The 27,095-nt window shown below is 43.4% G+C and overlaps 1 protein-coding gene across 1 annotated transcript in view; it reads right to left on the bottom strand.

The window, feature by feature from the left end:
- LOC110487769 (SH3 domain and tetratricopeptide repeat-containing protein 2) overlaps positions 1 to 27,095 on the bottom strand; it is a 103,288-nt gene that overhangs the window by 53,550 nt on the left and 22,643 nt on the right. The window contains exons 8-24 of the mRNA XM_036943642.1: positions 25,379 to 25,452; positions 24,611 to 24,806; positions 19,910 to 20,046; positions 19,498 to 19,548; positions 18,506 to 18,762; positions 18,059 to 18,253; positions 17,519 to 17,820; positions 17,020 to 17,251; positions 15,250 to 15,576; positions 14,359 to 14,579; positions 13,206 to 13,372; positions 12,268 to 12,445; positions 10,762 to 10,912; positions 8,620 to 8,742; positions 8,224 to 8,374; positions 7,844 to 8,040; positions 7,094 to 7,341 (exon numbers count right to left, since the gene is read on the bottom strand). Coding sequence (XP_036799537.1) covers positions 7,094 to 7,341; positions 7,844 to 8,040; positions 8,224 to 8,374; positions 8,620 to 8,742; positions 10,762 to 10,912; positions 12,268 to 12,445; positions 13,206 to 13,372; positions 14,359 to 14,579; positions 15,250 to 15,576; positions 17,020 to 17,251; positions 17,519 to 17,820; positions 18,059 to 18,253; positions 18,506 to 18,762; positions 19,498 to 19,548; positions 19,910 to 20,046; positions 24,611 to 24,806; positions 25,379 to 25,452 — 3,207 coding nt within the window. The remainder of the gene's footprint in view (positions 1 to 7,093; positions 7,342 to 7,843; positions 8,041 to 8,223; positions 8,375 to 8,619; positions 8,743 to 10,761; positions 10,913 to 12,267; positions 12,446 to 13,205; positions 13,373 to 14,358; positions 14,580 to 15,249; positions 15,577 to 17,019; positions 17,252 to 17,518; positions 17,821 to 18,058; positions 18,254 to 18,505; positions 18,763 to 19,497; positions 19,549 to 19,909; positions 20,047 to 24,610; positions 24,807 to 25,378; positions 25,453 to 27,095) is intronic.

Genomic DNA, 27,095 nt, shown 5'->3' with positions numbered 1-27,095 from the left:
TGTACTGAACTATTCTACTGTACTGAACTATTCTACTGTACTGTACTATTCTACTGTATTAAACTATACTACTGTACTGAACTATTCTACTGTACTGAACTGAACTATTCTACTGTATTGAACTATTCTACTGTACTGAACTATTCTACTGTATTGAACTACACTACTGTACTGAACTATACTACTGTACTGAACTATTCTACTGTATTGAACTACACTACTGTACTGAACTATTCTACTGTACTGAACTATTCTACTGTATTGAACTATACTACTGTACTGTACTGAACTATTCTACTGTATTGACCTATACTACTGTACTGTACTATTCTACTGTATTAAACTATACTACTGTACTGAACTATTCTACTGTACTGAACTGAACTATTCTACTGTAATGAACTATTCTACTGTACTGAACTGAACTATTCTACTGTATTGAACTGTACTACTGTACTGAACTGAACTATTCTACTGTAATGAACTATTCTACTGTACTGAACTGAACTATTCTACTGTATTGAACTGTACTACTGTACTGAACTGAACTATTCTACTGTAATGAACTATTCTACTGTACTGTACTGAACTATTCTACTGTACTGAACTATTCTACTGTACTGTACTGAACTATTCTACTGTACTGAACTATTCTACTGTACTGAACTATTCTACTGTACTGAACTATTCTACTGTATTAAACTATTCTACTGTAATGAACTATTCTACTGTACTGAACTGAACTATTCTACTGTATTGAACTATTCTACTGTAATGAACTATTCTACTGTACTGAACTGAACTATTCTACTGTATTGAACTGTACTACTGTACTGAACTGAACTATTCTACTGTAATGAACTATTCTACTGTACTGTACTGAACTATTCTACTGTACTGAACTATTCTACTGTACTGTACTGAACTATTCTACTGTAATGAACTATTCTACTGTACTGAACTGAACTATTCTACTGTATTGAACTGTACTACTGTACTGAACTGAACTATTCTACTGTAATGAACTATTCTACTGTACTGTACTGAACTATTCTACTGTACTGAACTATTCTACTGTACTGAACTATTCTACTGTACTGAACTATTCTACTGTTTTGAACTATACTACTGTACTGTACTGAACTATTATACTGTATTGAACTACACTACTGTACTATAATTAACTATTCTACTGTAATGAACTACACTACTGTACTGTACTGAACTATGCTACTGTACTGAACTATTCTACTGTTTTGAACTATACTACTGTACTGTACTGCACTATTCTACTGTTTTGAACTACACTACTGTACTGAACTATTCTACTATATTTAACTATACTACTTTACTGTACTGAACTATTCTACTGTACTGTATTGAACTACACTACTGTACTGTACTGAACTATACTATTGTACTGAACTATTCTACTGTATTGAACTATTCTACTGTACTGAACTATTCTACTGTATTGAACTACACTACTGTACTGAACTATACTACTGTTTTGAACTATTCTACTGTACTGAACTATTCTACTGTATTGAACTACACTACTGTACTGAACTATTCTACTGTATTGAACTACACTACTGTACTGAACTATACTATTGTACTGAACTATTCTACTGTACTGAACTATTCTACTGTTTTGAACTATTCTACTGTACTGAACTATTCTACTGTATTGAACTACACTACTGTACTGAACTATTCTACTGTATTGAACTACACTACTGTACTGAACTATACTATTGTACTGAACTATTCTACTGTACTGAACTATTCTACTGTTTTGAACTATACTACTGTACTGTACTGAACTATTATACTGTATTGAACTACACTACTGTACTGTACTGAACTATACTACTGTATTGAACTACACTACTGTACTGAACTATTCTACTGTACTGAACTATTCTACTGTTTTGAACTATACTACTGTACTGTACTGAACTATTATACTGTATTGAACTACACTACTGTACTATAATGAACTATACTATTGTACTGAACTATTCTACTGTAATGAACTATTCTACTGTACTGAACTATTCTACTATATTTAACTATACTACTTTACTGTACTGAACTATTCTACTGTAATGAACTATTCTACTGTATTGAACTATTCTACTGTAATGAACTATTCTACTATATTTAACTATACTACTTTACTGTACTGAACTATTCTACTATATTTAACTATACTACTTTACTGTACTGAACTATTCTACTATATTTAACTATACTACTTTACTGTACTGAACTATTCTACTGTACTGTATTGAACTACACTACTGTACTGTACTGAACTATACTATTGTACTGAACTATTCTACTGTACTGAACTATTCTACTGTATTGAACTATTCTACTGTATTGAACTATTCTACTGTATTAAACTATTCTACTGTATTGAACTATTCTACTGAACTGAACTATTCTACTGTACTGAACTATTCTACTGTACTGAACTATTCTACTGTACTGAACTATTCTACTGTACTGAACTATTCTACTGTACTGAACTATTCTACTGTATTGAACTATTCTACTGAACTGAACTATTCTACTGTACTGAACTATACTATTGTACTGAACTATTCTACTGTACTGAACTATTCTACTGTACTGAACTATTCTACTGTACTGAACTATTCTACTGTATTGAACTACACTACTGTACTGAACTATTCTACTGTACTGAACTATTCTACTGTTTTGAACTATACTACTGTACTGTACTGAACTATTATACTGTATTGAACTACACTACTGTACTATAATGAACTATACTACTGTACTGTACTGAACTATTATACTGTATTGAACTACACTACTGTACTATAATGAACTATACTACTGTACTGTACTGAACTATTATACTGTATTGAACTACACTACTGTACTGTACTGAACTATACTATTGTACTGAACTATTCTACTGTAATGAACTATTCTACTGTACTGAACTATTCTACTGTATTGAACTACACTACTGTACTGTACTGAACTATTCTACTGTTTTGAACTATACTACTGTACTATAATGAACTATTCTACTGTAATGAACTACACTACTGTACTGTACTGAACTATTCTACTGTACTGAACTATTCTACTGTTTTGAACTATATTACTGTAGTGAACTGAACTATACTATTGTAGTGCACTGTACTCTACTGTACTGAACTATACTACTGTTCTGAACTATACAGTACTCTACTGTATTGAACTAAACTACTGTACTGTACTGAACTATACTACTGCAGTGAACTGAACTATACTATTGTAGTGCACTGTACTCTACTGCACTGCACTATACTACTGTTCTGAACTATACAGTACTCTACTGTATTAAACTAATCTACTGTACTGAACTATACTACAGTAGTGAACTGAACTATGCTGTTCTCTACTCTACTGTACTGTACTATACTGTTCTCTACTCTACTGTACTGAACTATGCTATATTGTACTGTACTATACTGTTCTCAATATTCTTACAATTCATTGATCAACTGATCTGCTGGTCTTTTCCTTTTTGGTTACTAGCACGTATGTTTAAACACACTGGTGCATGTAATCTCCAGTCACTAGCAGTTTAAGACACAGTACTAACTTACAGCTGAGCCTTAAGTCGGCCTGTTGGTTACAATTCACCCATTGGTTTTTAGGGTTTAAAGTTACAAATGATCGCTGCCTGCTTCCACCACCATGGATTGTTTGTGGAATTATCAGAGGAGCACTGTCAAGCAGGTGTGCGTGTCTGCCCAGTAATTGGTTGCATTGAAAATACGGGGGGTATTTTCCTAATGTCTTAAATCACTTAATGTTTCTGTGATGTTATGGCCTGATATGTTGAAGTGTATTATGTATTATGTATTATGTATTATGCCTCCAACATTCTACTCAGCAAATTGGATGCAGTCTATCACAGTGTCATCCGTTTTGTCACCAAAACCCCATATACAGTGCCTTGCGAAAGTATTCGGCCCCCTTGAACTTTGCGACCTTTTGCCACATTTCAGGCTTCAAACATAAAGATATAAAACTGTATTTTTTTGTGAAGAATCAACAACAAGTGGGACACAATCATGAAGTGGAACAACATTTATTGGATATTTCAAACTTTTTTTACGAATCAAAAACTGAAAAATTGGGCGTGCAAAATTATTCAGCCCCTTTACTTTCAGTGCAGCAAACTCTCTCCAGAAGTTCAGTGAGGATCTCTGAATGATCCAATGTTGACCTAAATGACTAATGATGATAAATACAATCCACCTGTGTGTAATCAAGTCTCCGTATAAATGCACCTGCACTGTGATAGTCTCAGAGGTCCGTTAAAAGCGCAGAGAGCATCACGAAGAACAAGGAACACACCAGGCAGGTCCGAGATACTGTTGTGAAGAAGTTTAAAGCCGGATTTGGATACAAAAAGATTTCCCAAGCTTTAAACATCCCAAGGAGCACTGTGCAAGCGATAATATTGAAATGGAAGGAGTATCAGACCACTGCAAATCTACCAAGACCTGGCCGTCCCTCTAAACTTTCAGCTCATACAAGGAGAAGACTGATCAGAGATGCAGCCAAGAGGCCCATGATCACTCTGGATGAACTGCAGAGATCTACAGCTGAGGTGGGAGACTCTGTCCATAGGACAACAATCAGTCGTATATCGCAAAGTTCAAGGGGGCCGAATACTTTCGCAAAGCACTGTACTACCCACCACTGCTACCTGTATGCTCTCGTGTGCTGGCCCTCGCTTCATACTCGTCACCAAACCCACTGGCTCCAGGTCATCTACAAGTCTTTGTTAGGTAAAGCCCCACCTTATCTCAGCTCACTGGTCACCATAGCATGTGCTCCAGCAGGTATATTTCACAGGTCATCCCCAAACAAACACCTCCTTTGGCCGCCTTTACAGACCACTGTACCTGTACACAGCCCATCTGTAAATAGCACACCAAACTACCTCATCCCCATATTGTTATTTTTTTTGTTGCTCTTTTGCACCCCTTTATCTCTACTTGCACATCATCCTCTGCACATCTATCATCCAGTGTTTATGCTAAATTGTAATTATTTTGCCACTATGGCCTGTTTTTTTGCCTTACCTCCCTAATCTCACTACATTTGCACACACTGTACATAGATGTTTCTATTATGTTACTGACTGTACGTTTGTTTATCCCATGTGTAACTCTGTGTTTGTCACACTGCTTTGCTTTATCTTGGCCAGGTCGCAGTTGTAATTGAGAACTGGCCTACCTGGTTAAATAAAGGTGAAATAAAAATAAATGATATTTAGAAATATTGACTAAATGACCCGTTTGTTATTTAGAAACTCTAGCCTAAGTTTAAGCTGTATGTTAGGGTTGGTTGACAAATCCTTACAACTGAATAACACCAAAACAAACACAAAGATCTAGTCATACATAACTTTAATTCAGTTATAAAAACTACATATTTACAAAGCTTTATAAACCTCTGTAATATACAGAGTATATCAACTATAGAAACATTGCTCTTCATAATTACACACAGACAATATTCCTGGGAAAAAAACAAAGCTAGACATAGTAAAGATGGTCGACATATTTGTCAGTCTAAATAGCTGTAGGAGTGATGCTATCTTTATGTAGAGTATCTGTGAGGGTGTGAACAAATCTATCATCATCCTGGTTAGTCTGTGGCTGAACGATGTCTGTCTGTCTTTATAATGTTACTGTCTGAACAATCGATATCAGTGTCTGTACATGTGTCTGTAGGGCTGTCTCCATGGGTTACCTCTGTGTCTGTGGGACTGCTGTCTGTAGGGCTGTCTCCATGGTTTACCTCTGTGTCTGTCTTGGAGAGGATCTGTGTCTGTGGCACTGCTGTCTGTAGGGCTGTCTCCATGGGTTACCTCTGTGTCTGTCTTGGAGAGGATCTGTGTCTGTGGCACTGCTGTCTGTAGGGCTGTCTCCATGGGTTACCTCTGTGTCTGTCTTGGAAAGGATCTGTGTCTGTGGCACTGCTGTCTGTAGGGCTGTCTACATGGGTTACCTCTGTGTCTGTCTTGAAGAGGATCTGTGTCTGTGCCACTGCTGTCTGTAGGGCTGTCTACATGGGTTACCTCTGTGTCTGTCTTGAAGAGGATCTGTGTCTGTGCCACTGCTGTCTGTAGGGCTGTCTTTGTAGGGTGTGTCTTTATCTGTGTCTGTGGTTGTTCAGTTGCTATGTTTGATGCATGTGTCTGTTGGCATAGTCTCTGTGGTGTTAGGGTCACAAGGTATTCTGTCTGTACTGTCAGTTTCCTCTGTTATTGTAGTGTCTACAAATACACTGCTTGTTGTTGTATAGTCAGTATGTGTGTGTTCAACATCTGCTTGACAAGGGCTTGTGTCTGTACTGTCAGTGTCTTGGTCTGTGTGAGTAGCCTCTGTGAGGTTCTTGTCTGGGTTTGACTGACTGGTGTCTCCGTCTCCTTTAAAAACACATCAGAATATGTTTCATGGCTATCTTGATTGATCTGTCTGCTATTCTTACAGTTAGCATCTTTGGAGTTAGCTTCTGCATTGATAGTCACCACATCCAGTCTCAGTCTCTGTTTCTGTGACTCTATGCTGTCTCTCTGTGTTTCTACTCTCTATAGTGTTGGGATGTCCTGTCTGTCTCTCCTCTCTCCATGTCTCCCAGTCCTGTGTGTTGTCCCTCTGTCTCTACCCTCTCAATGTCTCCCATAGCCAAGCAGGCTCCAACCTCTATGCACTGTCCATGTCAACAGCCTCTTTGTGTATAGTATCTGTAGACTCACTACATCTAGTCTCTGGCTAGATCTCGTTCATGTCTGTGTTTCTCGTCTCCGGGTCTGTATCACATGTCTCTCCTCCCCTCTCCTCCGTCTCTCCTCCCCTCCCGTCCGTCTCTCCTCTCCTCCCCTCCGTCTCTCCTCCCCTCTCTTCTGTATCTCCTCCCCTCCATCTCTCCTCCCCTCTCCTCCATCTCTCCTCCCCTCCCGTCCGTCTCTCCTCCCCTCCTGTCCGTCTCTCCTCCCCTCCCCTCCATCTCTCCTTCCCTCCCCTCCATCTCTCCTCCCCTCCCCTCCATCTCTCGTCCCCTCCCCTCTGCCATTCCTCCCCTCCCATCCGTCTCTCCTAGCCCAGAGAGTTCCCTCCTCAGGCTCTGTGCCCTGTCCCTGTAAGCCTGGCAGAGCAGTGGGTCTGGCATGTGGTTGGCATGGATCTCTGCCAGCTTCATGTAGACCACATACAGTGCCTGTGGGTTGGCACGGTCCTCCAGGGCAGCAGCCTGAGCAAGCTGAAAGTAGCCCATCGAGTCATAGGCATCCTGGGGAGAGGAAGGTAGGGGGGATGGGAGGAGAGATGGAGGAGAGGAGGTTGGTGGTGGGTGAGAGGAGAGAAGGGAAGCAGGGGGGAGATAAAAAGGGTAGGGGTGGAGCAGAGGAGGGCATGGAGAGATGGAGGAGAGGAGGAGGACAGAGGTGTTGGGAATAATTGGTATTTTAGTTAATGTATTCATTAAAAGTGTAAAAGGGTTTGTTACTATTTCTAACTAGGCAAGTCAGTTAAGAACAAATTCTTATTTACAGGCCAAACCCTAACGACGCTGGGCCAGTTGTGCGCTGCCCTATGGGACTCCCAATCACAACTGGTTGTGACTCCTCTAGCACAGAGATGCAGTGCCTTAGACCGCTGCACCACTCAGGAGCCCATGTTTCTCTCTCACATACTGAAGTGCTATTCAACTGGAAAGCCTGTACAGGTTAACGAACTACCCGATAGTAAAGACAATCAGCAGTACTTCTGCCCTTCAGAGCCGGGGCCTTCACCTTTAGTTTGTGCAGGGTCAGGTCCCCCAGCCTGCAGTAGAGCTTGGTGTAGTATCTAGCCTCCAGGGGGTGCTGCAGTACAGCAGGGCTGAGAGACAGAGACTTGAGGTAGTAGTTCTCTGTCATCTCATACTGCTCCAGACTGTAGTACACTGTAGCCAGACGGTGGTACGCTGCGCGCTCGTTCACACACACACCTGGAGGACAATAACATAGCACGATGGTTATCTACACCAATGGAATGAATAGATTCAAACCAAGATTGGCAGTCCTGGTTAGAGGAAGCAGACCAGTAGCTGGAAGCCGAAGGGTTTCTGCTTCAAATCCCGTTCCAGGTCATAAAAGTGGAAATTGAACTCTGTCCCTCCCTCCTACAGTACCTGTTTTGGTGCTGATCTGTACAGCCAGAATGGCGTACTGTAGAGCCTCTTCATGTTCTTCCTGGGTCATCAGCAGTTCAGTCAGTTTACTCAGCAGTCTGAACTCTGAGTCGATGTCACGGATACTCCGAGCAAAAGGGAGACTGCCGTCCTAAAACAAGAGTAGAGAACCACTGGTGTTATAATGTGTTGCTTTTAACAGGCTGAGGCCAGAGTATAAAGACACACCTGTTGTAAATGTGTGTACATTTCCAATTTAACTGAAACTATTATACAGAAAGTAACTTTGAAATAAACTTTATCAATAAATCTGAAAAATCTCCAAACTCAAGGAGTAGATCCAAAACCTAACTTCCTTCTCTGGTGACCAATAAAGTTTATTCAATTCAATGATACCCTGTAGAAGGGCAGTGACGCCAGTCTGTTCCTGTTGCCTTTGAAGAAGACGTCTCCTGCCTCCTCGTAGATACTCATGGCAAAGCGTGGGTCGTTCATCCTCAGGGCTGTCTTCACTGCCGCCTGCCAATCAATCATAATCGATTCATAATCAATACATCACCGTATTGATCCAATGCTGTGAGGGAGTGTCTCGTATGGTCAAAGTAGCAGGACTAGAACATGGGACCTATAATTCATTAAACTCTTACCTTGTTGTTTGGCATTTTGGGTCATGCAATGCAGGATGTTTTCAACAAGGTTTGTAGAGAAACAGATTGTGACATCATATGATAAAACATGCTATGATGATTTGATCCCGTGTGATCATAGGTCAGGTGTGGGGAGTAGATGGTCATCACTGTGGTTGTTGACTGATACAAGTCCATAATGTTTATGCAGGAACACAGAGGGACACTAATCTACTTCCCTTTGCCTGCTCTTCTTGTCCTCCCTCCCTCCCCTTCTCCCACAAATCCCCCTCTCTCTCTCTCTCTCTCTCTCTCTCTCTCTCTCTCTCTCTCTCTCTCTCTCTCTCTCTCTCTCTCTCTCTCTCTCTCTCTCTCTCTCTCTATATATATATATATATATATATATATATATATATATATATATATATATATATACATATATATACAGTGCCTTGCGAAAGTATTCGGCCCCCTTGAACTTTGCGACCTTTTGCCACATTGCAGGCTTCAAACATAAAGATATAAAACTGTATTTTTTTTGTGAAGAATCAACAACAAGTGGGACACAATCATGAAGTGGAACGACATTTAGCTCAGCTCGAGCTCAGTGAGGTTGGATGGAGAGCATTTGTGAACAGCAGTTTTCAGTTCTTTCCACAGATTCTCGATTGGATTCAGGTCTGGACTTTGACTTGGCCATTCTAACACCTGGATATGTTTATTTTTGAACCATTCCATTGTAGATTTTGCTTTATGTTTTGGATCATTGTCTTGTTGGAAGACAAATCTCCGTCCCAGTCTCAGGTCTTTTGCAGACTCCATCAGGTTTTCTTCCAGAATGGTCCTGTATTTGGCTCCATCCATCTTCCCATCAATTTGAACCATCTTCCCTGTCCCTGCTGAAGAAAAGCAGGCCCAAACCATGATGCTGCCACCACCATGTTTGACAGTGGGGATGGTGTGTTCAGGGTGATGAGCTGTGTTGCTTTTACGCCAAACATAACGTTTTGCATTGTTGCCAAAAAGTTCAATTTTGGTTTCATCTGACCAGAGCACCTTCTTCCACATGTTTGGTGTGTCTCCCAGGTGGCTTGTGGCAAACTTTAAACGACACTTTTTATGGATATCTTTAAGAAATGGCTTTCTTCTTGCCACTCTTCCATAAAGGCCAGATTTGTGCAATATACGACTGATTGTTGTCCTATGGACAGAGTCTCCCACCTCAGCTGTAGATCTCTGCAGTTCATCCAGAGTGATCATGGGCTTCTTGGCTGCATCTCTGATCAGTCTTCTCCTTGTATGAGCTGAAAGTTTAGAGGGACGGTCAGGTCTTGGTAGATTTGCAGTGGTCTGATACTCCTTCCATTTCAATATTATCGCTTGCACTGTGATCCTTGGGATGTTTAAAGCTTGGGAAATCTTTTTGTATCCAAATCCGGCTTTAAACTTCTTCACAACAGTATCTCGGACCTGCCTGGTGTGTTCCTTGTTCTTCATGATGCTCTCTGCACTTTTAACGGACCTCTGAGACTATCACAGTGCAGGTGCATTTATACGGAGACTTGATTCCACACAGGTGGATTGTATTTATCATCATTAGTCATTTAGGTCAACATTGGATCATTCAGAGATCCTCACTGAACTTCTGGAGAGAGTTTGCTGCACTGAAAGAAAGGGGCTGAATAATTTTGCACGCCCAATTTTTCAGTTTTTGATTTGTTAAAAAAGTTTGAAATATCCAATAAATGTCGTTCCACTTCATGGAAGTTTTATATCTTTATGTTTGAAGCCTGGAATGTGGCAAAAGGTCGCAAAGTTCAAGGGGGCCGAATACTTTCGCAAGGCACTGTATATATATGTATATATATATGTATATATATATATATATATACATATATATATCTGAACTCACCTGTAGGTACATGTCAGCCAGTTCGTCTTCATGGATGAGGTAGTAGATGCGTCCCACCTGAAGCCAGGTCTCTGACTCTTCCTCTCTCTTCCCCAGGTCGATGGAGATACGCAGACTCTGCTTACTGTAGTCAAGAGACTTCCTTGATGATCTGTTTGAATTGAATAACTTTATTAATCCTCAGACTCTGCTTACTGTAGTCCAGAGACTTCCTTGATGATCTGAGAATAGCAAAACAGAAATTCACTCAAAGCAGTTACTTTGCAGTGTTGATAGGGAGAGAGAGAGATGGACACAGAGGGAGAGATGGACACAGAGAGAGATAGACACAGAGAGAAAGATAGACACAGAGGGAGAGATAGACACAGAGAGAGATAGACACAGAGGGAGAGAGAGACACAGAGGGAGAGATATACACAGAGAGAGATAGACACAAAGAGAGATAGACACAGAGAGAGAGAGACACAGAGAGAGAGAGAGACACAGAGGGAGAGATAGACACAGAGGGAGAGATAGACAGAGAGGGAGAGATAGACACAGAGAGAGAGATAGACACAGAGGGAGAGATAGACACAGAGAGAGAGAGAGAGAGAGAAACAGAGAGAGAGATAGACACAGAGAGAGAGATAGACACAGAGGGAGAGATCGAAATTGAGACAGATATATGAACCTTCTTCTCAGTATTGAGGCAGAGGTAGAGACAGACAGATATATACATCTACTTCTCAGTATTGAGGGACAGGTAGAGACAGACAGATATATAAACCTTATTCTCAGTATTGAGGGACAGGTAGAGACAGACAGATATATAAACCTACTTCTCAGTATTGAGGCAGAGGTAGAGACAGACAGATATATAAACCTACTTCTCAGTGTTGAGGGACAGGTAGAGACAGACAGATATCTAAACCTACTTCTCAGTGTTGAGGGAGAGGTAGAGACAGACAGATATATAAACCTACTTCTCAGTGTTGAGGGACAGGTAGAGACAGACAGATATATAAACCTACTTCTCAGTATTGAGGGAGAGGTAGAGACAGACAGATATATAAACCTACTTCTCAGTATTGAGGGAGAGGTAGAGACAGACAGATATATTAACCTACTTCTCAGTATTGAGGCAGAGGTAGAGACAGACAGACAGATATATAAACCTACTTCTCAGTATTGAGGCAGAGGTAGAGACAGACAGACAGATATATAAACCTACTTCTCAGTATTGAGGGAGAGGTAGAGACAGACAGATATATAAACCTACTTCTCAGTGTTGAGGCAGAGGTAGAGACAGACAGACAGATATATTAACCTACTTCTCAGTATTGAGGCAGAGGTAGAGACAGACAGACATATATATAAACCTACTTCTCAGTATTGAGGGAGAGGTAGAGACAGACAGATATATAAACCTACTTCTCAGTATTGAGGCAGAGGTAGAGACAGACAGATATATACACCTACTTCTCAGTATTGAGGGAGAGGTAGAGACAGACAGATATATAAACCTACTTCTCAGTATTGAGGGACAGATAGAGGCTACTGAGGATCTCTAGATATTCTCCCTCTAGTCTCTTGTCCTTCAGGTCCCTGGACACAGACACACAGTGCTCATAGTAGAGGATACTCTGTCCATACAGCAGCACGTCAGCATAGTGACGACTCAGGACTTTAGCCACCACCATCTGACCTAGAGAGAGAGAGAGACACACAAGAGGACAGAGACACAAGAGGACAGAGACACAAGAGGACACAGGACAGGCACAAGAGGACAGAGGACAGAAGAGGACAGAGACACCAGACACAAGAGGACAGAAGACAGAGGACAGAGACACAAGAGGACAGAAGACAGAGGACAGAAGACAGAGACACAAGAGGACAGACACACAAGAGGACACAGGACAGACATAAGAGGACAGGGGACAGAGACAGAAAAGGACAGAGGATAGAAGACAAAGGACAGAAGACAGAGACACAAGAGGACAGAGACACAAGAGGACAGAGAAACGAGAGGACAGAGACACAAGAGGTCAGAGGACAGAGGCACAAGAGGACACAGGACACAAGAGGACAGACACCAGACAACAGAGAGGACACAGGACACAAGAGGACAGAGACACCAGACAACAGAGACACAAGACAACAGAGGACAGACACAAGAGGACACAGACACCAGAGGACAGAGACACAAGAGGACAGAGAAACAAGAGGACAGAGACACCAGAGGACAGAGACATAAGAGGACAGACACACAAGAGGACAGAGACAGAAGATGACAGAAGAAAGAGGCAAAAGTTAAGATAGTAGCTACTTTTGATTTACATGATCGTGATTGATTCGTAGTTTTGTTGAACTAGCGTTAAGGTTAGGTTTAGGTTTCGGGTTAGTTTTGACAGTGATATTTACTGGGTAGATTCCTGTTGTGGAGGGTTAGGGTTAAGGTAACTCACTGGGTAGATTCCTGGCCTGGAGGGAGATGAGGAGGCCCATCTCATAACACAGCCTGGCATCCTGGCTCCTCCCCCTGTCCTTGTAGCTCCGCCCCAACCATAGGTAGGTCTGGACGTGTTCCTCGTCAACGGGACTCTCCCAGATCTCCAGGAACAACCACAGAGACCTGAGGGATATACAGTAGGAAACAGTCGCTCTCATTTAGCAGGCTACAACCACAGAGACCTGAGGGCCATACAGTAGGAAACAGTCCCTCTCATTTAACAGGCTACAACCACAGAGACCTGAGGGATATACAGTAGGAAACAGTCCCTCTCATTTACCAGGCTACAACCACAGAGACCTGAGGGATAGACAGAAGGAAACAGTCCCTCTCATTTACCAGGCTACAACCACAGAGACCTGAGGGATAGACAGAAGGAAACAGTCCCTCTCATTTAGCAGGCTACAACCACAGAGACCTGAGGGATATACAGTAGGAAACAGTCCCTCTCATTTAACAGGCTACAACCACAGAGACCTGAGGGACATACAGTAGGAAACAGTCCCTCTCATTTAACAGGCTACAACCACAGAGACCTGAGGGACATACAGTAGGAAACAGTCCCTCTCAATTAACAGGCTACAACCACAGAGACCTGAGGGATATACAGTAGGAAACAGTCCCTCTCATTTAACAGGCTACAACCACAGAGACCTGAGGGACATACAGTAGGAAACAGTCCCTCTCATTTAACAGGCTACAACCACAGAGACCTGAGGGACATACAGAATGAAACAGTCCCTCTCATTTAACAGGCTACAACCACAGAGACCTGCGGGACATACAGTAGGAAACAGTCCCTCTCATTTAACAGGCTACAACCACAGAGACCTGAGGGACATACAGTAGGAAACAGTCCCTCTCATTTAACAGGCTACAACCACAGAGACCTGTACATCCCTCAGTCACCTACTGTATACGCACACACACACACATGCACACGCACGCACGCACGCACACACGCACACACACACACACACACACACACACACACACACACACACACACACACACACACACACACACACACACACACACACACACACACACACACACACACTTCTGACCCACTGCCCCCTCAGCCCCACACACCTTCCCTCCTTGCTGACCTGAATAGGAATCGTTCTGCCAGTGTGGGTGCCCCCACGCCCAGTGCCAGGCAGCCCAGGTTGGCGAGGGCCAGGGCCTGGTTCCTCTGGTTGCCACTCTCCCTGGAGATGGTGAGGGCATAGTGGAGGTGGCTGCCAGCTTCGGGGATGCCACCCTGCTGCCGCAGACACAGAGCCAGCAGGTTGTGGATCACTCCCCTCTGGGTCGGGCTGTCGGTTCCCTGCAAGGAAAGAAAGGAGATAGAGGTTTGATTGATTCATTGATTAAAAGATCTTTACAAGTCCTGTTAAAAACTACTGTAACACAAGCAGGTGGTGATGATGATACTCATAATATTGTAGAGATAAAGATAGAGACTGTAGTTACTGTAGAGACTGTAGTGACCTGTAGAGACTGTAGTTACCTGTAGAGACTGTAGTTACCTGTAGAGACTGTAGTTACCTATAGAGACTGTAGTTACCTGAGAGACAGTAGTTACCTGTAGAGACTGTAGTTACCTGTAGAGACTGTAGTTACCTGTAGAGACTGTAATTACCTGTAGAGACAGTAGTTAACTGTAGAGACTGTAGTTAACTATAGAGACTGTAGTTACCTGAGAGACTGTAGTTACCTGTAGAGACAGTAGTTAACTGTAGAGACTGTAGTTACCTGAGAGACTGTAGTTACCAGAGAGACTGTAGTTACCTGTAGAGACTGTAGTTGACTGTAGAGACTGTAGTTACGTGAGAGAGTGTAGTTACCTGTAGAGACTGTAGTTACCTGTAGAGACTGTAGTTACCTGAGAGAGTGTAGTTACCTGTAGAGACTGTAGTTACCTGTAGAGACTGTAGTTACCTGTAGGGACTGTAGTTACCTGAGAGAGTGTAGTTACCTGTAGAGACAGTAGTTACCTGTAGAGACTGTAATAGTGGCTGCAAGGTGTTCTGTGCCCTCTCAGGCTGTCCCGTCAAGACTAACAGCCATCCCAGCAGTACTGACGCCTCAAACCCCTCCTCCTCGTTGATACCTCCCCCGGTCTGTACAGCCTGCTGGGCACAGAGCAGGGCCTTCTCCAGGGCCCCGTGTTGCTGGTAAACACAGGCCAGGCCCAGACATAGGTCTCTCTGGGTCTTAAGGTCGTCACCCCGCTCCGCAATTGCCAGAGCCTGCTGCAGGTACACCACGATCTGGGCTGGGAGAAGAGACGTCCCCTCTTTCCATCGCGGGTTCAGACGCACCTATGAATGATTTACATGTAAAAAATTTGAAGAATTATAAACTCAGCAAAAAAGACACGTCCTCTCACTGTCACCTGCGTTTATTTTCAGCAAACTTAACATGTGTAACAATTTGAATGAACATAACAAGATTCAACAACTGAGACATAAACTGAACAAGTTCCACAGACATGTGACTAACATAAATTTAATAATGTGTCCCTGAACAAAGGGGGGTTCAAAATCAAAAGTAACAGTCAGTATCTGGTGTGGCCACCAGCTGCATTAAGTAATGCCGTGCATCTCCTCCTCATGCACTGCACCATATTTGCCAGTTCTTTCTGTGAGATGTTACCCCACTCTTCCACCAAGGCACCTTGGCAAGTTCCCAGACATTTCTGGGGAGAATGGCCCTAGCCCTCACCCTCCGATCCAACAGGTCCCAGACGTGGTCAATGGGATTGAGATCTGGGCTCTTCGCTGGCCATGGCAGAACACTGACATTCCTGTCTTACAGGAAATCACGCACAGAATGAGCAGTATGGCTGGTGGCATTGTCATGCTGGAGGGTAATGTCAGGATGAGCCTGCAGGAAGGGTACCACATGAGGGAAGAGGATGTCGTCTCTGTAACGCACAGCGTTGAGATTGTCTGCAATGACAACAAGCTCAGTCTGATGATGCTGTGACACTCTGCCCCAGACCATGACAGACCCTCCACCTCCAAATCGATCCCGCTCCAGAGTACAGGCCTCGGTGTAACGCTCATTCCTTTGCTGAGAAACGTCAATCCGACCACCACCCCTTGTGAGACAAAACTGCGACTTGTCAGTGAAGAGCACTTTTTGCCAGGACCTGCCTTACAACAGGCCTACAAGCCCTCAGTCCAGTCTCTCTCAACCTATTGTGGACAGTCTGAGCACTGATGGAGGGATTGTGCGTTCCTCGTGTAACTCGGGCAGTTGTTGTTGCATCCTGTACCTGTCCCACAGGTATGATGTTTGGATGTACCGATCCTGTGCAGGTGTTGTTACACGTGGTCTGCCACTGCGAGGACCATCAGCTGTCTCCCTGTAGTGCTGTCATAGGACATTGCAATTTATTGCCCTGGCCACATATGCAGTCCTCATGCCTCCTTGCAGCATGCCTAAGGCACGTTCACGCAGATGAGAAGGGACCCTGGGCATCTTTCTTTCTGTGTTTTTCAGAGTCAGTAGGAAGGCCTCTTCAGTGTAAGCTGTTAGTGTCTTAACAACCATTCCACAGGTGCTTGTTCATTCATTGTTAATGGTTCATTGAACAAGCATGGGAAACTGTGTTTACAATCAAGATCTGTGAAGTTATTTGGATTTTTATGAATTATCTTTGACAGACAGGGTCCAGTCTGATGTATACTGTGTAGTAATATTTCATTTGTTTTTTAAACATTAGAAAGTGATTGCTTAACAAACAAACCATAGCTTACCGAGTTCCTGCTGAACAGTTCTATCCTGTGGAAGGCATCCTGTAGTGAGTGATCATGTCCAGTGTCCAGGCTGAGTGATGCCAGGGCCAGGTAGGGCATGTATTTACGGTTGTAGAGACGGGACAGAAGCCAGTTGAGGTCCAGGGGGGCGATGGGGCGCCCCTCCTCAGCAGACAGGGTAACGGTGAGGAACTGGAGACGCTCTGCGAAGGGCAGGGCATCATCTATCTTTCTATATTAATAATTGTAATAATAATAAGGATTATATACTTGATTTATAACAAACTTTTAATTATACAACAATCACATAAACGTGATACAGTGTGTGTATTAAAAATATATAAAAACAAGGTACATAGGTTGTGTCCAAAATGGCATGCTTATTCCCTATATAGTGCATTACCTTTGACCAGAGCACTATGGGACCTAGTGAAAAGTATTGCACTATATAGGGAATTGGAGGCCATTTGGAAGCATTGACAACACAGACAACACCAACCTAAGGAGGAGGAAGAGGCTGGCGGTGAGATAGCAGGCCCGTGCCTCCAGGTGTTTGTCCCCTTCCACCACAGACCTCCGCAGCACCAGCTTCAGCAGCTCAAACTCATCCAGGGAGGTGAAGCTGTGGTTGGGGAGGCAGAGGAGCAGAGCACTGGCCTTCTCCAGGGTCGGGGGCAGCTTGTCGGCCATCTTCTGTTTGAGGTAGATGGCTGTGAGGTTGGTGTACAGGGCGATGAGGAGAGGGAGGTCAGAGAAACCGTCGACGGAGACTCCAAGGGCTTCCTCGTAATACACACGGGCCTGGGACAGAGGGGTGAGAAAAGGACATTGAAGAGCACACTCATGTTATGCATGTGTGTTTGTGTGTGTGAGGGCATGCATAAATGTATGTGTTTGTACATGTGTGTGTACATGTGTGTGTGTGTGTGTGTGTGTGTGTGTGTGTGTGTGTGTGTGTGTGTGTGTGTGTGTGTGTGTGTGTGTGTGTGTGTGCTGTATCCATGTATGCGTACTCTAGTGTTCCCCCCTTCTGCCCTACCTGGGAGTACTTGAGCTTCTTGGCGCAGAGCCTCCCCAGTAGGAAGCATGCCCGTCGGTGTGCCCAGTCCATGCCCGTTCTCTTGGCCCCCTCCCTGACAATCTCCAGGTGGCCCAGTAACTCCTCCTCACTCTGCCCTGAGAACGTCAGCCACAGGAATGAGTGGTGGAGGTCATAAAGGGGCAGGAAGTCCTCCTGGAGGAGAGGATATGAGAGGAGAGGATATGAGAGGAGAGGAGAGGAGAGGAGAGGAGAGGAGAGGAGAGGAGAGGAGAGGAGAGGAGAGGAGAGGAGAGGGGAGGAGAGGGGAGGAGAGGAGAGGATATAATAGAGTATTTTATTGCCAATCAACAGTGAATGAATGAGTTAACAAACACAAGTGAATTGTATGAACCAGACATGTCTAAATCCTTTCCATTTCTAAACAGTGAACTTGTGACCTCTCACCTGAAAGTGATGCATGTTGAGCAGGGTCAAGGTGGGGTCACAGACCTCCGACTCCTCCCCCTCCTCCAGGAAAAGGGTTGGGTCATCCTGGAACTCGTTCATCTCTCTGAAGGTGTCGTCCAGACTGAAGGACAGCAGCTCCCCGTCACTGCCACGCCCTAAAGCATTCTGGGATGCGTAGGAGAAGTGGTATGGGAGTGTAGCGTCACTCTTCTCTGAGATGATGGACTGCCGGCTACTGGTGGGGGGCTTATGTTCTGAAAGAGAAAAATATGAACACTGAGTGAAAGGGTTTAGATACACTGCATATGAAACTATATGTAATGTACATTGTTCAAGTAAACTGCATTAGAAATGTGGCTATGAAACATCCTTGGCTGTCAAAGGAAATTGTACTAGCAGTTCAGCTTGGTGCAGCAATGTGTATACTGCCTTCTCAACAAAATAATACAATATTCTCTCCCTTGTAAAATGTCATATATGCAAAAAGGTAAACATTATTAGTTTCCTTCTCTCCTCCTAAACAGGGAAGAAAAGCTAAGAGTTTGACTTTGTATAGAGTTCCCTGTTCTCTCTGTTGTTTCCAAAACATCTACAGCTGTCAGGAGAAAATATGATTGTCTTTGACTGAGACAGAAGGTTATAAGCAATAAGACATGAGGGACTTTGGAATATGTTCTTCTGGACATAGCCCTTAGCCGTGGTATATTGGCCATATACCACAAACCCCTGAGGTGCCTAATTGCTATTATAAACTAGTTACCAACATAATTAGAGCAGTAAAAATACATGTTTTATCATACCCATGGTGTACGGTCTGATATACCACGGCTGTCAGCCAATAAGCATTCAGGGCTGGAACCGCACAGTTTATAATGGCCTCTCAACAGTACTCTACCATTCAGCTGTCGCTGTATTAAGAATCTGATAAACAACGTATTAACTTGGATAAACATAGTATTACCTTGTTGTTTAGATAACGTATTACTAACCTTGTTTAGGTTGGTTTCTGATGTACGTAAAGTCAGACTGATCCAGTCTGTCTGTGGGAAGAACACATGCATATATTTAACCACCTAAAGTTTACATACATACAAACACAGTGGTTCTCTACCTACAGTTGTCTGATAGTACTCAGTAAAACACAGTGGTTCTCTACCTACAGTAGTCTGATAGTACTCAGTGAAACACAGTGGTTCCCTACCTACAGTAGTCTGACAGTACTCAGTAAAACACAGTGGTTCTTTACCTACAGTAGTCTGACAGTACTCAGTAAAACACAGTGGTTCCCTACCTACAGTAGTCTGATAGTACTCAGTAAAACACAGTGTTTCTTTACCTACAGTAGTCTGACAGAACTCATTAATTTCCCATACCGTATAGACTGAGTGATCCTCCCCCTACCTAGTCTGTAGACAGTACTGATGTCAGAGGAGAAGAGTCTCTCTAGGAGGTCACTGTCTCTGGGCTCAGTACTACAGGGGTTAACCTGGGACAGAGACGCACGTTCCTCCTCACTCAGAAACACAAGTTGTCCATCTCTGAGAGGGAGGAAGAGAGAGCGAGAGAGTAGAGAGAGGGCAGAGAGAGGGAGGGGGAGAGAGACAAAGAAAGCATTATCACCCACATGACTCTGCTCTCAACCACCCCTCCATCTCTTTACACCTCCATTCCTCCGTCACTCCATCCCTCCATCTCTTTACACCTCCATCACTCCATCCCTACATCCCTCCATCCCTCCATCTCTTTACACCTCCATCCCTCCATCTCTTTACACCTCCATCCCTCCATCCCTCCATCCCTCCATCTCTTTACACCTCCATCCCTCCATCCCTCCATCCCTCCATCCCTCCATCTCTTTACACCTCCATCCCTCCATCCCTCCATCTCTTTACACTTCCATCACTCCATCACCATCTCTTTATACCTCCATCCCTCCATCCCGCCATCTCTTTACACCTCCATCACTCCATCCCTCCATCCCTCCATCTCTTTACACCTCCATCCCTCCATCCCTCCATCTCTTTACACCTCCATCCCTCCATCCCTCCATCTCTTTACACCTCCATCACTCCATCACTCCATCTATTTACACCTCCATCCCTCCATCTCTTTACACCTCCATCACTCCATCCCTCCATCCCTCCATCTCTTTACACCTCCATCCCTCCATCCCTCCATCTCTTTACACCTCCATCACTCCATCACTCCATCTCTTTACACCTCCATCACTCCATCCCTCCATCTCTTTACACCTCCATCACTCCATCCCTCCATCTCTTTACACCTCCATCCCTCCATCCCTCCATCCATCCATCCCTCCATCACTCCATCCCTCCATCTCTTTACACCTCCATCCCTCCATCACTCCATCCCTCCATCCCTCCATCCCTCCATCCCTCCATCTCTTTACACCTCCATCCCTCCATCCCTCCATCTCTTTACACCTCCATCCCTCCATCCCTCCATCTCTTTACACCTCCATCCCTCCATCCCTCCATCCCTCCATCACTCCATCTCTTTACACCTCCATCCCTCCATCCCTCCATCTCTTTACACCTCCATCCCTCCATCTCTTTACACCTCCATCCCTCCATCCCTCCATCCCTCCATCTCTTTACACCTCCATCCCTCCATCCCTCCATCCCTCCATCTCTTTACACCTCCATCCCTCCATCCCTCCATCTCTTTACACCTCCATCCCTCCATCTCTTTACACCTCCATCACTCCATCCCTCCATCTCTTTACACCTCCATCCCTCCATCTCTTTACACCTCCATTCCTCCATCCCTCCTTCCCTACATCTCTTTACACCTCCACCCCTCCATCTCTTTACACCTCCATCCCTCCATCCCTCCATCTCTTTACACCTCCATCCCTCCATCTCTTTACACCTCCATTCCTCCATCCCTCCATCCCTCCATCTCTTTACACCTCCACCCCTCCATCTCTTTACACCTCCATCCCTCCATCCCTCCATCTCTTTACACCTCCATCCCTCCATCTCTTTACACCTCCATCCCTCCATCCCTCCATCTCTTTACACCTCCATCCCTCCATCTCTTTACACCTCCATCCCTCCATCTCTTTACACCTCCATCCCTCCATCTCTTTACACCTCCATCCCTCCATCCATCCATCTCTTTACACCTCCATCCCTCCATCGCAGCCCATCTCTTTACACCTCCATCCCTCCATCCCTCCATCGCTCCACCCTCCATCCCTCCATCCCTCCATCGCAGCCCATCTCTTTACACCTCCATCACTCCATCCCTCCATCCCTCCATCTCTTTACACCTCCATCCCTCCACCTTAAGCCTCTACTATTGACAACAGATAAACAGATAGACCATGTAAATGTGAACAGAAAACATGACACATTGTCTGCGGTCCTAACTGTTCCTAGAAGACTGAGAAGAGTTGATGGATGAATAAAAACATGTTTTGAAAGAAAATACAAATTGAGGTAATTAGATTGTGCACAAAGAACTTGTGAGCTCATTATTGTGGAACAAACTCCCATTTTTGTTCACAATAACTGTTCACAACAAAGTCAGTATAAGTGAATAATACTTATAGCCCTCACAGTGGTTTAGTATTGTAATGATGTTATGTATAGCCCTCACAGTGGTTTGGTATTGTAATGATGTTATGATGTTATGTATAGTCCTCACAGTGGTTTGGTATTGTTATGATGTTATGATGTTATGTATAGTCCTCACAGTGGTTTGGTATTGTAATGATGTTATGATGTTATGTATAGTCCTCACAGTGGTTTGGTATTGTAATGATGTTATGATGTTATGTATAGTCCTCACAGTGGTTTGGTAATGTAATGATGTTATGTATAGTCCTCACAGTGGTTTGGTATTGTAATGATGTTATGATGTTATGTATAGCCCTCACAGTGGTTTAGTATTGTAATGATGTTATTTATAGTCCTCACAGTGGTTTGGTATTGTAATGATGTTATGATGTTATGTATAGTCCTCACAGTGGTTTGGTTTTGTTATGATGTTATGATGTTATGTATAGCTCTCACAGTGGTTTGGTATTGTAATGATGTTATGATGTTATGTATAGTCCTCACAGTGGTTTGGTATTGTAATGATGTTATGATGTTATGTATAGTCCTCACAGTGGTTTGGTATTGTAATGATGTTATGATGTTATGTATAGTCCTCACAGTGGTTTGGTATTGTAATGATGTTATGATGTTATGTATAGTCCTCACAGTGGTTTGGTATTGTAATGATGTTATGATGTTATGTATAGTCCTCACAGTGGTTTGGTATTGTTATGATGTTATGATGTTATGTATAGCCCTCACAGTGGTTTGGTATTGTAATGATGTTATGTATAGTCCTCACAGTGGTTTGGTATTGTAATGCTGTTATGATGTTATGTATAGTCCTCACAGTGGTTTGGTATTGTAATGATGTTATGATGTTATGTATAGTCCTCACAGTGGTTTGGTATTGTAATGATGTTATGTATAGTCCTCACAGTGGTTTAGTATTGTAATGATGTTATGATGTTATGTATAGTCCTCACAGTGGTTTGGTATTGTAATGATGTTATGATGTTATGTATAGTCCTCACAGTGGTTTGGTATTGTAATGATGTTATGATGTTATGTATAGTCCTCACAGTGGTTTGGTATTGTAATGATGTTATGTATAGTCCTCACAGTGGTTTAGTATTGTAATGATGTTATGATGTTATGTATAGTCCTCACAGTGGTTTGGTATTGTTATGATGTTATGATGTTATGTATAGTCCTCACAGTGGTTTAGTATTGTAATGATGTTATGATGTTATGTATAGTCCTCACAGTGGTTTGGTATTGTAATGATGTTATGATGTTATGTATAGTCCTCACAGTGGTTTGGTATTGTAATGATGTTATGATGTTATGTATAGTCCTCACAGTGGTTTGGTATTGTAATGATGTTATGATGTTATGTATAGTCCTCACAGTGGTTTGGTATTGTAATGATGTTATGATGTTAAGTATAGTCCTCACAGTGGTTTGGTATTGTAATGATGTTATGATGTTATGTATAGTCCTCACAGTGGTTTGGTATTGTAATGATGTTATGATGTTATGTATAGTCCTCACAGTGGTTTGGTATTGTAATGATGTTATGATGTTAAGTATAGTCCTCACAGTGGTTTGGTATTGTAATGATGTTATGATGTTATGTATAGTCCTCACAGTGGTTTAGTATTGTAATGATGTTATGATGTTATGTATAGTCCTCACAGTGGTTTGGTATTGTAATGATGTTATGATGTTATGTATAGTCCTCACAGTGGTTTGGTATTGTAATGATGTTATGATGTTATGTATAGCCCTCACAGTGGTTTAGTATTGTAATGATGTTATGTATAGTCATCACAGTGGTTTGGTATTGTAATGCTGTTATGTATAGTCCTCACAGTGGTTTAGTATTGTAATGATGTTATGATGTTATGTATAGTCCTCACAGTGGTTTGGTATTGTAATGATGTTATGATGTTATGTATAGCCCTCACAGTGGTTTAGTATTGTAATGATGTTATGTATAGTCATCACAGTGGTTTGGTATTGTAATGCTGTTATGTATGTATAGTCATCACAGTGGCTTTGGTATTGTTATGATGTTATGATGTTATGTACAGCTCTTACAGTGGTTTGGTATTGTTATGATGTTATGATGTTATGTACAGCTCTTACAGTGCCATCAAACCTCTGAAACGTATCCAGAACGCTGCAGCCCGTCTGGTTTTCAACCTTCCCAAGTTCTCCCATGTCACCCCGCTCCTCCTCACACTCCACTGGCTTCCTGTCGAAGCTCGTATCCACTACATGACCGTGGTGCTTACCTACAGAGCAGCAAGAGGAACTGCCCCTCCCAACCTTCAGGCTATGCTCAAACCATACACCCCAATCCGAGCTCTCCGTTCTGCCGCCTCTGGTCTCTTGGAGAGCAGAGTCCCTGTCCATCTTCTGAAAGCACCTGCAACCCTACCTCTTCAAAGATTAACCCCCCCCCCCCCCCTTTAGATAAGATAGTCTGCTAAATGGCTCAAATGTAAAAATGGAAATGTACTGCTCTTACAGTGGTTTGGCGTTGAGTGGCTTCACGTGAGCCTTGTGTACGAAGCCGGTGTTTCCTGTAGAGCAGTGTGTTCCTATGAACAGGTCCAGACCTCGGAGTAGCATCCCCTGTATCTCAATCAGGTCACCTCGACTCAGCTGGAGCTCATCATATCCTACTGGGTTATGGTCCACTACAGCCTCACAGGAACCAGTTACTGCAGGGAGAAGGGAGAGGAGAAGGGGTTGGAGGAAATGCCTAGTATTTATATTGAGCACTGGCCATGGCATGAGTGTAGTGTGGCGTAGGTAGAAGGTTCCTGCTCTCAACTGTAGGATGGTTAAACTGTCATCTCTCTGAAGGCTTAGTGTTAGAGGTAAGACCTCATCTATAGGGTAGTCAAACTGTCCTCTCTCTGAAGGCTTAGTGTTAGAGGTAAGACCTCATCTATAGGGTAGTCAAACTGTCCTCTCTCTGAAGGCTTAGTGTTAGAGGTAAGACCTCATCTATAGGGTAGTCAAACAGTCCTCTCTCTGAAGGCTTAGTGTTAGAGGTAAGACCTCATCTATAGGGTAGTCAAACTGTCCTCTCTCTGAAGGCTTAGTGTTAGAGGTAAGACCTCATCTATAGGGTAGTCAAACAGTCCTCTCTCTGAAGGCTTAGGGTTAGGACCTCATCCATAGGGTAGTCAAACTGTCCTCTCTCTGAACGCTTATTGTTAGGGTTAAGACCTCATCTATAGGGTAATCAAACTGTCCTCTCTCTGAAGGCTTAGATGTAGGGCCTAACCTATAGGGTGGTCAAACTGTCCTCTCTCTGAAGGGGAGCATCCAGCACAGCCAGGGTACTTCCTCAGGAACCACCTACACAAACAGGAAACACATTAGCTTGGCACAAAATGCTGCCATATTTCCCTACAAAATTAGAGGTGAGAGGAAATGCAGGGATAGAGGTTGATATTTTATAGTGTGATTGAGTAGGTCACTGTGTCATGTTATAAGGTGTACATACAGCATATGATGGTAGAAGGGGTATGGGTTAGGGGGTAGAGACTAGATAACTCACTGGTAGAAATTGTATGGGTTAGGGGGTAGAGACTAGATAACTCACTGGTAAAACGGTATGGGTTAGGGGGTAGAGACTAGGTAACTCACTGGTAGAAATGGTATGGGTTAGGGGGTAGAGACTAGATAACTCACTGGTAAAACGGTATGGGTTAGGGGGTAGAGACTAGGTAACTCACTGGTAGAAATGGTATGTGTTAGCCGGTAGAGACTAGATAACTCACTGGTAGAAGGGGTATGGGTTAGGGGGTAGAGACTAGATAACTCACTGGTAGAAATGGTATGGGTTAGGGGGTAGGGACTAGGTAACTCACTGGTAGAAATTGTATGGGTTAGGGGGTAGAGACTAGATAACTCACTGGTAGAAACGGTATGGGTTAGGGGGTAGAGACTAGGTAACTCTCTGGTAGAAATGGTATGGGTTAGGGGGTAGAGACTAGGTAACTCACTGGTAGAAATGGTATGGGTTAGGGTAGAGACTAGATAACTCACTGGTAGAAATGGTATGGGTTAGGGGGTAGAGACTAGGTAACTCTCTGGTAGAAATGGTATGGGTTAGGGGGTAGAGACTAGGTAACTCACTGGTAGAAATGGTATGGGTTAGGGTAGAGACTAGATAACTCACTGGTAGAAACGGTATGGGTTAGGGGGTAGAGACTAGATAACTCACTGGTAGAAACGGTATGGGTTAGGGGGTAGAGACTAAATAACTCACTGGTAGAAATGGTATGGGTTAGGGGGTGGAGACTAGGTAACTCACTTGTAGAAATGGTATGGGTTATTGGGTAGAGACTAGATAACTCACTGGTAGAAACGGTATGGGTTAGGGGGTAGAGACTAGATAACTCACTGGTAGAAACGGTATGGGTTAGGGGGTAGAGACTAGATAACTCACTGGTAGAAATGGTATGGGTTAGGGGGTAGAGACTAGATAACTCACTGGTAGAAATGGTATGGGTTAGGGGGTAGAGACTAGATAACTCACTGGTAGAAATGGTATGGGTTATGGGGTGGAGACTAGGTAACTCACTGGTAGAAATGGTATGGGTTAGGGGGTAGAGACTAGGTAACTCTCTGGTAGAAATGGTATGTGTTATGGGGTGGAGACTAGGTAACTCACTGGTAGAAATGGTATGGGTTATGGGGTGGAGACTAGGTAACTCACTGGTAGAAATGGTATGGGTTAGGGGGTAGAGACTAGATAACTCACTGGTAGAAACGGTATGGGTTATGGGGTGGAGACTAGGTAACTCACTGGTAGAAATGGTATGGGTTAGGGGGTAGAGACTAGGTAACTCACTGGTAGAAATGGTATGGGTTATGGGGTGGAGACTAGGTAACTCACTGGTAGAAATGGTATGGGTTAGGGGGTAGAGACTAGGTAACTCTCTGGTAGAAATGGTATGGGTTAGGGGGTAGAGACTAGATAACTCACTGGTAGA

The sequence above is a fragment of the Oncorhynchus mykiss genome, chromosome 14 (assembly GCF_013265735.2).
Source record: "Oncorhynchus mykiss isolate Arlee chromosome 14, USDA_OmykA_1.1, whole genome shotgun sequence".
Taxonomy (NCBI): Eukaryota; Metazoa; Chordata; class Actinopteri; order Salmoniformes; family Salmonidae; genus Oncorhynchus; species Oncorhynchus mykiss.
This window is presented reverse-complemented; position numbering and strand designations above follow the sequence as displayed.